The sequence below is a fragment of the Musa acuminata genome, chromosome BXJ2-4, assembly GCF_036884655.1.
Source record: "Musa acuminata AAA Group cultivar baxijiao chromosome BXJ2-4, Cavendish_Baxijiao_AAA, whole genome shotgun sequence".
Lineage (NCBI taxonomy): Eukaryota > Viridiplantae > Streptophyta > Magnoliopsida > Zingiberales > Musaceae > Musa > Musa acuminata.
In genome coordinates, this window is record NC_088341.1 from 12,150,645 (window position 1) to 12,160,878 (window position 10,234).

Genomic DNA, 10,234 nt, shown 5'->3' on the forward strand with positions numbered 1-10,234 from the left:
GCTTGTGATAATTCTTGGTATATATATCAAGTGTGGAAAGGAAACTAGGAGTTACTCCTTTCAAGTTCACATCAAACTTTGCTGGGGAACGCAGGAGAACGAAATCCTTTTGCTGCGGGATATGATTCTTTTAGCTTGGTTGGTCAGAGCGGCCATATTGAGTAGAAAAAGGAAGGAAAGGGAACATAATTTTCGAGTTGGGATAAGATCTGCTGAAGATCTATTTCATTTTCACATTTGTATCTACAATGAAAGAGGTGTACAAAAACAGGGCAACTTTCCAAGAAATTTATCCGTTCCTGAATGTTATTTGTGAGGGGGTGGCGGTATTACATCAAATCTTGGTAGGAGCCTCGATATTTATATGTTGAGCATTAATAGATTTGGAGCAATTACAAAAACACCAAGAACTTGATGTTTTTTTTTTTTTCTTTCTGTGAATCGAATGTCTGTGCCTTTCGGAACACAATTAAAAGCTTACACAGTCTGAACTCCAGACAGAATAATTGGAGCGACCATAGCGGCACGGCAGTGAGATAGATGTAACATCGCGCACCGGTTTGTTCCACCAAAGGATAACATTTGCCTCTGCGATACATCCTTGGATGGTATTAAGATGGTTCGAGGCGAAGGAGGACCGACGAAGCGTCCTTCACCTCCACCCCCTAGCCATTCGATCCACCATGGCAGGACCTCAATAATTGGGGTGGGGTCACATGGACCCCTCTCGCTTACGACGAATCTGCACAGCTCATTGCATTCATTTGGAGGTCATACCAAAGTCAACAAACAACCATAAGGTGGGCAGCGGAGCGTGGCAGAAAACAGTCTCACCCACCATCGTACCACATATTTGCGGGTGCAACATCAAAATGCCCATAATAATAAATACCATGACCCTAATCCATGTCGATCGAGCCATCTGAGGGTGGTAATATTCTACATGTGAGAAAACAGACAAAATCCCTAAAACATCTCGAGATCCGTCGTCCAAGGAATGCATGTAATCTCATCGCTCCATGCGTTGCGCGTTCTGCACTGCCAATCGCTCCGACACATCAGCTAAAGATTTGAGGTTGCATTTGATCAATGCCTCCACGAAGTAGCACGTCTCATCCTTGGTGTTGCCGTCGGGCACATCGACCACAAAGGATTCGATGACCAGCGTCCCTGGCCTCCCGTCCATGACCTCAGGATGCGCGGTTATGATGGAGGAGTAGTTCTGCAACCCAAGCAAAGATTGGAGTTGGAAGCCTGTGATGGTGAGTCCACACTGCATCCAAAGGGTGGTGTGCAAGTTACAAGTCGTCACTGATAGAAATTAAGCGAAGAAGATAGAAATTGTAGAAGAAACTATGAAATGTATAAGATATAATTGCCTAATACATTTTGATAGTGAGTTCTTGACAGCCATTTATACACACTCAGTAGGGAGGTTATACATGGAGGATTTTTCTCAACTGCTGAGAGATTTCCTCAACTGCCTTGAGGAAATCTTATCTGCTTATCATGCCCCCGCAAGATTGAGCTTCCATCAAGGATGCCGATCTTGGACCGATGAGATGAAAATAGTTTACGGGCGAGAGGCTTTGTGAGTGAGTCGGCTAGTTGATCTGCTGTATGTACATGAGAAACTCGGAGTTGATGTCTGGCAACTTGATCTCGCACAAAATGGAAGTCGATGGCTATGTGTTTCATGCGGGAATGGAACACTGGATTGGCACATAAATAAGTAGCTCCAATATTATCACAATATATTGTAGGAATAACCGTGGAGTTGACGTTGAGTTCCTTGAGCAAATTTGTGACCCAATTGAGTTCAGCAGTGGCGGTGGCGACGGCACGGTATTCAGCTTCAGTTGTAGATCGTGCAACCGTCTTTTGTTTTTTAGAACTCCAACTGATTGGAGTAGCTCCAAGGAAGACAATGTATCCGGACGTAGATGTTCTATCATCAAAGTTCCCTGCCCAATCAGCATCAGCAAAGGCATGGAGATGGAGTGAAGTATTTTTGCAAAGAAAAATGCCATGATTAAGAGTCCCTTTAAGATACCGCAAAATTCGTTTGACCGCAGACCAATGCGTAGTAGATGGTCGATGCATGAATTGCGATAACTTATTGACGGCAAATGAAATATCTGGACGGGTGAGAGCCAAGTACTGTAAGGAGCCAAGGACTTGTCGATACTGAGTCGAATCTGTAGCAGGACTTCCATCACATAATTTAAGTGATTCACTGGTAGAGAGAGGAGTTGTAACCTCTTTCGCATCCTGCATGTTTGCCTTTGATAATAAATCTTGAATATACTTTCTTTGTGATAGGAAGAGACCTGAAGATGTAAATGTTGCTTCTACTCCCAGAAAGTAGCTTAAAGTTCCTAGATCTTTGAGGGAGAATCGATCGGCCAAGTGCTTTAGAAATGCCTGAGTCTTCAAAGGATTATTTCCTGTGACAATAATATCATCCACATATACTAAAAGATATATTATGCTTCCATTGTGCTGGCAAATGAATAACGAGGTATCAGACTTTGAATTGATGAAGCCAATTGAGGTCAAAAACAAGCCAAGCTCGTTATACCAAGCCCTTGGAGCTTGATGAAGTCCATAAATAGCTTTTTGAAGTTTGCAGACATGCCTCGGATATTGAGGATGAACGAAACCAGGAGGTTGTTGCATAAAGACATCTTCAGTAAGTGACCCCTGTAAAAAGGCATTGTTAACATCCAATTGTCGTATGTTCCAGCCCTTTGAGATAGCCAAACTCAGGATAAGACGGATTGTTGTGGGTTTAACAACGGGACTAAATGTCTCTATGAAGTCGACACCAGGTCGTTGATGAAATCCTTTGGCGACTAGACGTGCTTTGTATCTGGCAACGGATCCGTCTGGGTTCCGCTTAATTCGAAAGACTCATTTACACCCGATGATATTTTGTGTGTGATGAAAGGGTACTAAGGTCCATGTAGAGTTATGGAGGAGAGCATCATATTCGTCACACATGGCTTTACGCTAGTGAGAAGATTTTTGAGCTTGAGTGATTGTAGTGGGTTCACTGACCTCAGTGGAGGAATTTGTTATAGCATGCAAGTCAAGGACTTGACGTGGTTTGAAAATACCACTTTTGGAGCGTGTTGTCATTGGATGTCTAGGGGGGGTGGAAGTGGTAGATTGTGTTGGTGGTATAGCCGAGGGCGAGTCACTGTCATGGACCGGGTCAACCGTCGGCACAACAATGTCACTAGATCTAGGAGAAGGTAAAGCCAGTGGCAATGTTGCCGAGGGTATGACTTCATTAATAGGGGAAACTTGTGAGGAAGGGAGTGGAGGAATAGAGGGAGTGAGAAGCTGTTGAACTGGAGTAATAGTAGTATGTGAATCTTGAGAGTAAGGACTGGACGGTGTCATTGGAGGTTCGTGTGATGAGATCGGAGGGATATTCCAGTGATGTATGTTTATCGGAGTAGTTTGCATGGTAGGATTATTTTGAAAAGGAAAGACAGACTCCTCAAAGATAACATGACGTGATATAAAGACCTTTTTAGTTTGGGGTTCATAGCATCGAAAAGCATTATGTTCAAGAGAGTAGCCTATAAAAGTGCAAGGCTTAGATCGTGGTGTTAGCTTATGTGACACATAGGGACGGAGCCATGGATAACATAAACAGCCAAAAACTCTGAGTTTATGAAGGTTTGAAAGTTTGTGGAATAATTTTTCAAATGGTGACTGGTATTGTAAGACTAGAGTGAGCATACGATTAATGAGATAAACTGCAGTTTGAAAAGCTACTGACCAAAAAGATGGTGGCATGGATGCTTGATGTAGAAGGGAGAGACCAGTTTCAACGATATGCCGATGTTTGCGTTCGGCAGAACCAACCAATTGGGGAGTATGTGGGGGTGACTTGAGGTGTTGTATACCACAAGCAGAGAGACAGGATGTGAGGGCTTGATATTCGCCTCCACCATCAGAGTAAACTGTTTTAATGGAAGATTAAAAAAAATTCTCGACCAACTTTCGAAAGTTGATAAATATAGTAGAAACATCAGACTTATGATGGAGAGGATATAACCATGTGTACTTAGTAAAATAATCTACAAAAATGACATAAAAACGAAACTTATCAAAAGAAGGAATTGGGGCAGGGCCCCACACGTCGGTATAAATGATTTCAAATGGTTTAGAGCAAGAAATGGAGGTTGTCCCAAAAGGCAGTTTATGACTTTTATTGCAAAGATAAGCATCACAATGATTAATAGTGCTATTGATTTTCAAGGTAGGAAGAGAATAACGAGAAAGTAATTTTTGCTGAATAAAAGGGGAGGGATGACCAAGACGACGATGCCATACATCAACCGGAGCTGCGATTGAGGAGTGAGCAGTAGGAAAGGTAATTTGTGAAGTGGATGGCCACTCATAAATGTTGTCTTTGTTCTGGCCCTGGACCAAGGATGCCCCCGTGCTCAAATCCTTGACAAGAAAAAAGTTAAGAAAGAATTCAATTGATGTATTATTTTGTTTACAGAATTGAGAAACGGAAATGAGGTTTCTTTTAATGTTAGGTGCACACAAAACATCATCGAGTGTAAAGGTTGTGGTAAGTGAACTAAGCGTTGAGGAACCAGAATGAGTAATAGGAATTCTTTTACCGTCACCGATGATGATATCTTCATTTCCGTCATAGTTGTTGTGGATGGACAAGTTTTGAAGATCAGAGGTGATGTGATGAGAGGTGCCCGAATCCACAATCCAATTAGGTTGAGTAGGAGTTGGAGTAGCCATGAAATTCGCCTGAGGCCACTGTGATGGAGTAGGGAGTCTGGGACGAGACCGACAGACTTTCGCGGAGTGTCCAACTTTATCACATAGTTGGCAAACAACTCGTTGGCGGCCTGTGAAGTCAGGACACGACGACTGAGTATTATGAAAGTTACCACCTTGATATGGGTAAGGAGGGTTTGGTCTGGGCCCCATAAGGCTAGGAGGCAGCTTAGCCAAATCGTTGTTGACGTGCTTATTATACTGGTTGCTTTTCCTCTTGGATTTTTGATTGACCTGAGCTGTAATAGGTGGTCCGGGCAACTTATCATCACGCTTCAAGTACGTCTCATAGTCGATCAACTTATCATAAAGTTTTTCGAATGATATTGGTGAGTCACGTGCCCGAAGTGCTGCTGTTAGTTCTTTGTACTCGCCTCCTAAGCCATTGAGGGTATGGATTAGGACTTCTTCATCGCTGAGAGAATGACCTATCAAAGCTAAATCATCGATGATAACTTTGATATTTTGTAGATAATCAGCAATAGTACTTCCCTCTTGTTTCATTTTCATCAGATTGGAGAGAAGTCCGAGCATGCGAGTACGCGAGCGATTTGCCAAAGTTGTTTGTAATTTGCACCATGCTTCTGCAGCAGTCGTACATGAGGATATCAGCGGGGCAATGGATCCAGCAACAGAAGCTTGAATAGCTTGGAGGATGAGGCGATCTTGACGTAACCATAGTTGGTGGGCTGGATTTGGCACTGGATTGGGTTCGCCTGGGATGTTGATCACTTCAGGTGGACACTGGAGAGAGCCATCAACGTAACCTAAGAGATCATAGCCAAATAAAAGATTAGAAAGTTGTGCCCGCCAAGATGCGTAATTGCCGCCTTTGGATAATTTGAAGGGAATGAGTGCTGCAGCATTGATGGTGATAAGACTTTGAGAAGTGCTCAGAGTCCCTGCAGAAATAGGGACAGGAATAACGAAAGAGGAAAATGAAGACATCCCAGATATTTTGTGGCGGGTCAAGTGATCTTTATAGAAGATGTAAAGATATAGGAGGAAGGGAGGAGGAGAAAAGCAGATCGATGCGCTGCAGAGAAGGCTGCAGCGTGATGAACTGCAGAGAAGGCTGCAGCATGATGAACTGCAGAGAAGGCTGCAGCATGATGAACTGCAGAGAAGGCTGCAGCATGATGAACTGCAGTGATGGGCGAGCAATCTGCAGCAAGAAAGGCAGCGATGGCTGTGGCGAGAGGTAGATGATGAAGACGTCAGATGTAGAAGAGTAGTTGTATGCAATGTCGAAGAAGGCTGCTGCTTCTTCCAGAGGCACTGGTAGGCTGCAGCGATTCAGAGTGCAGGAAAGATTGTTGCAGCGAGGTGGAAGAAATCTCTGCAGCTTGCAGCGATTTCTGCAGTGATGCTGGAGAAATCTGCAAGGTTGGAGATAGTTGCAGTAATGCAGTATTGGAGTTTGGTGGCCGGAAGAGCGCGGAGTTTTCAGCGGAAGACTTCGGTTGGCAATGGAGCAACAGCCGGCGGTAGAAACAAAGGCCGTGACTGTGCTTCCTTTAGGATCTGATATTAGCAGCCGCAAGTGCTACAGTAGGCTGCAGCGAATGGCTACGACTGAGGGGCGGAGGCGTCGCCACGAGAGGGATGGTTGGATGGTTGGACTCCAGAGAAGAGGGCTTGCTCTTGACAGCCATTTATATACACTCAGTAGGGAGGTTATACATGGAGGATTTTTCTCAACTGCTGAGAGATTTCCTCAACTGCCTTGAGGAAATCTTATCTGCTTCTCAACTGCTGAGAGATTTCCTCAACTGCCTTGAGTAAATCTTATCTGCTTATCAGTCACCACACAGGAGTTCAAATGAATCCTGGCTGGCAACTCATCGACGTGCGTGGATGGAGCGGAGTCGTCCCCAAAGCTTCGGAAGCAACAATACTAATCCAAGCCAAGCCAAGCCAACACAAACAACTGTGGAGAAGGAAGATTACCAACCCTTAGTCTGTGATCACCGCCGACGATCTTGACGCTGAGGACGTGCTCTTGGTCGTCGAGGACTTCCAATCTCTCCGTGCTGGTTGTGACCGGCAGCCCCGATTTGACGTTAACTTCTCGAACGCTGCCGATCGCCAGATCGCCCTGCACCACGCATCTGCTGATGAAGGGCTTGTATTTGTGTGGCTGGTCGAATCGCCTCACCAATGACCAAACCTGTCATCACAACAAGAGAGCCCGCGCTCAGAGTGCTTCCGTTTGATCCAGGTTTTCCTCTCTACAGCACCACTATCGACATGCTCCACCGACGAGCAAAAAAAGACGACAACTTGGACGCCCAGATCGAGGAGAAATGAGGGAAAGACATGTGCTTCAGAACAGGGAAGTCGATTTCTCGAAAAGAAACTTCTTTTTCTTCCCCTGCTCCGACTGCTTCTTCTGATTCCTCGAGCATGCAGGGTCCAAGTAAGCAGGGAATCGATCGACCAGTCCATTTCTATAGAAAATATTGCATATATCTCAAACCGGAAAAAGAAATCAAATCGCCAGAGCTCGGTTCCGCAAGATCAAGATCGAGAGATGGAGAGACGAAAGGGCGAAAGAAAGAAAGAAAGAAAGATAAACAGGGGAAGGAGACGATACGAGATGGACAGGGGCCTTGATGTGCTTGACGAGAGTGGAGCTGCACTGGTCGTCCCTGGCCTCCTGCCTGTGGTGCCTCCTCACGTACTCCTCCTCCATCGGCCAGCATCCGCCGCTCATCTGGTCGCACCACCACCAGTCGACTTCCTCTCTCTCTCTCTCTCTCTCTCTCTCCAACCAGTAACCGCCTCTATCTCTCGGAGAAGAGGAAGCAGCCTCTTCGCCGAAGCTTATCCACTACATTAGTCCTCTTCTGCAATTCCCGATCGCTATAAGCTTGTTGGGTTACACAGGTCTTGTCTGCGCCACCACCCCACCCCACCCCACCCCGTCCTTGGAAGGCAAAAAGCGGAAGCCGTAAGGGTTCGAATCTTAACTGTCCGACACGTCTCGTGTTTCTACTGGTTCTCGCGGGCCCATTCCTTTTATAAAATGTCGCGATTCCTACCCGAAGAGGTACCTGCTCTCCTAACCATGGAACTCACCGGTGGGTCCCAGATTCGTTAGTGGCCGGATACGTACGACAACGTCGTGGCTCATTCTTCTTGTAAATGGACCAGCGAAAGCTGATGCGTGTTCGCTGCAATTTGCGAATCGCTCCGCTCCGTAAGCCGAAGACGACGGGTGGGACCCGATATACATTAAAAGATTGGACCACGGGATTGGAAGCCCCGTTCTGTTGATCCCTACGGATCAAGTGAATCACTGTGCTTTATGATCGGCCATAAAGCCCTGACTCACGCACCAGAGATCTCGCAAGCCTCCACGCACGCACATCTCTACCCATCACACGAAAGTGAAGAAGGATGTGACGAAGGGCGTTCCACCATTACGTGGCCGCATCTCTGCGGAAGTAGGGACCCGGGGACTTGCCAGGCGCCGCAAACCCACTCACTTCGTCCCGTGGTCCCCTTCTAAAGCACGTGTCGTCACTATCCTTTATATGATGATCGCAGAACTTTTCCGGCTTCGGTTGTCGGACAAACTTATCTCCCAACAAGTCACCCGGTGTTCATCATGTCTCCAGGTTGATTTCACCCTAACGGTAATGAAAACCAAGCTACTGCCGACGGAAGACCGTAACCCCGATGTTCGTTCACCATCTCCATGCAATTTGGGTTTCTGTCTTTTGAGTTTTATGGGTCGCTTGTACCGCCAGAATACAGAAACTGCACGCCTGTGGATGGAGATATCATACGACGAGGACGAGCAGAAACAAAACGATATAGTAAAAGGAAACTAGAATAGGAACTCTCAGTGCTATATTGACAAACAGTTGAAGCGCAGATAATTGTATATTGCCTATCTGCATCGACTCCAAATCGTGGATGCCTGCCCGAGGTGGATCGAATCGACTTTCTTTCTTTCGTGGCACGGACGAAGGCAGTCTCCGTCGACTTCCGAGCTGCAGCAGCATCGGGTTCGATCCTCCTCCGCTCTCACGGGATTAGCAGTCGTTTAAGACAACCTGTTCCAACCATCGATTTCGTTTTGATGGAGCAGCGTGTCCAAGTATGATGGATGTGTAAGCTTGAAAGGAAAGGGAAGAACTGCAATAGCAGGAGAACCCACCAGCCCACATGGCAGCTCCGCCGCCATCCTCGATTCCCCTGCACTCATCAAAGGAGTATGTTATTTACACGGTGTGTCAATTCTTAGAATCCACTATAATTTAATTTATGTGCAGTGTCGGCCAGTCTTTACCTACTATCGCTATCGAGCAGAAGGCAACTGTGACTCCGGCAGTGGTGACTGACAAATCGTCGAAAGACAGAAAAGGGGCTTAGATCACAACGGTGGAGAGTTGGAGGAGGAAGGTGTGAAGGGATACGTAGGTGTTCTGGGTGATGTATGTTCGTCATTATTAATCATGCATTCTGATTGATATACACGAAGCGGTTGGGTGAACCAATCACCTTCTGAATCATGCATTTCCTCGGTCTAACGTTGTCATCGCCCACTGGGGCCTTCAAATATGGTCCGATCGGAGGATGCCGACCTGTTTCCGGAACTTGCTGGATGCAGCTCGATTTCGGTGGATGAAGCATTGATTTGGCGTCGCGTAGACTACACATGGTGCCCGTTATGTGACATACACGTTGTCCTACCTTAATATATATATATATATATATATTACATGTGCTCCGCGTCGTTGAGATGCTCACTCAACATCTCAAATATTTTTAATCACTCACCCCCATAAGAGCACGTTGATATCGTTGAGATGCTTATCCCTCAAGGATGACATATTGAGCATCTTCGAACACTGACCCACATAGGGGTGCGTCGATACCGTTAAAATGCTCACTCCATAAGGGGGACTGTATCGAGCATCTGCTAGTCATAGGTGTCCTGTAAGTTAATTATATGAATAATGACATATGTGACATGACAAACAATTTTTTTGCTTATTATTATTACAGTATTTTCTTACTTTATATTGCTTATTGTATGAATATATTGTGATGTCCATGGATCTGTGCAATGGGAATCAGATCATGATGAGATCATGATAATAAGACCGATTCACCTTTAAACACAGACCCTAAATAATCCTGGTTATAGGTTACTCGAGAGGGACATCGAGATAACCGGACAGACTAGTGTGCTGTATACTCCTCCATATGATGAAGGTAGCTAGTCTCATAGCTACTCGTGTGGGGACACTATGGCTACAGTACAGGTGCTCATTTGAGACTGAGTTCACCGATTGATCCGCTCAATGAATGTTGGATGGTTAATGATATCTCATTATCATACAGTGATTCTGTTATCCCAGTGGTGTACTATTGGGAAATCTTGGGGGCGGCGTCACCT

At 45.6% G+C, this 10,234-nt stretch overlaps 1 protein-coding gene and 1 long non-coding RNA gene across 5 annotated transcripts; both read right to left on the reverse strand.

The window, feature by feature from the left end:
* Nucleotides 1-815: 815 nt before the first annotated feature.
* On the reverse strand, nucleotides 816-7,741 carry LOC135610060 (abscisic acid receptor PYL8-like). 3 transcript variants are annotated; one of them, XM_065104027.1, is made up of 4 exons: nucleotides 7,418-7,741; nucleotides 6,776-6,991; nucleotides 4,351-4,470; nucleotides 816-1,273 (listed from the first exon to the last, which is right to left on the reverse strand). In XM_065104027.1, exons 1-4 carry the CDS (start codon nucleotides 7,535-7,537, stop codon nucleotides 1,010-1,012), a joined length of 720 nt encoding a protein of 239 aa, XP_064960099.1. In that variant the 5' UTR covers nucleotides 7,538-7,741; the 3' UTR covers nucleotides 816-1,009. The 3 variants fall into 3 exon arrangements, with proteins under 3 accessions (XP_064960099.1, XP_064960101.1, XP_064960100.1); XM_065104029.1 differs by lacking the exon at nucleotides 4,351-4,470 and having other exon boundaries at nucleotides 816-1,222; XM_065104028.1 differs by lacking the exon at nucleotides 4,351-4,470.
* A 902-nt stretch (nucleotides 7,742-8,643) lies between these two features.
* LOC135609036 (uncharacterized) lies at nucleotides 8,644-9,386 on the reverse strand. 2 transcript variants are annotated; one of them, XR_010485671.1, is made up of 3 exons: nucleotides 9,122-9,386; nucleotides 8,990-9,027; nucleotides 8,644-8,885 (listed from the first exon to the last, which is right to left on the reverse strand). It is a non-coding gene; the product is annotated as an uncharacterized LOC135609036 (long non-coding RNA). The 2 variants fall into 2 exon arrangements; XR_010485670.1 differs by having other exon boundaries at nucleotides 8,644-9,027.
* Between the last annotated feature and the right edge of the window lie 848 nt (nucleotides 9,387-10,234).

Bases quoted from the DNA above. Each gene is read 5' to 3' on its own strand.
- LOC135610060 (XM_065104027.1), bottom strand. From the start codon at position 7,537: ATGAGCGGCGGATGCTGGCCGATGGAGGAGGAGTACGTGAGGAGGCAC. The intron at 4,471-6,775 runs GTTGGTAATCTT...TTTCTTGTCAAG, and splicing joins GCGGTGATCACAGACTAAGG to GATTTGAGCACGGGGGCATC. The intron at 1,274-4,350 runs GTATGGCATCGT...CTTTGGATGCAG, and splicing joins CAATCGCAGCTCCGGTTGAT to TGTGGACTCACCATCACAGG.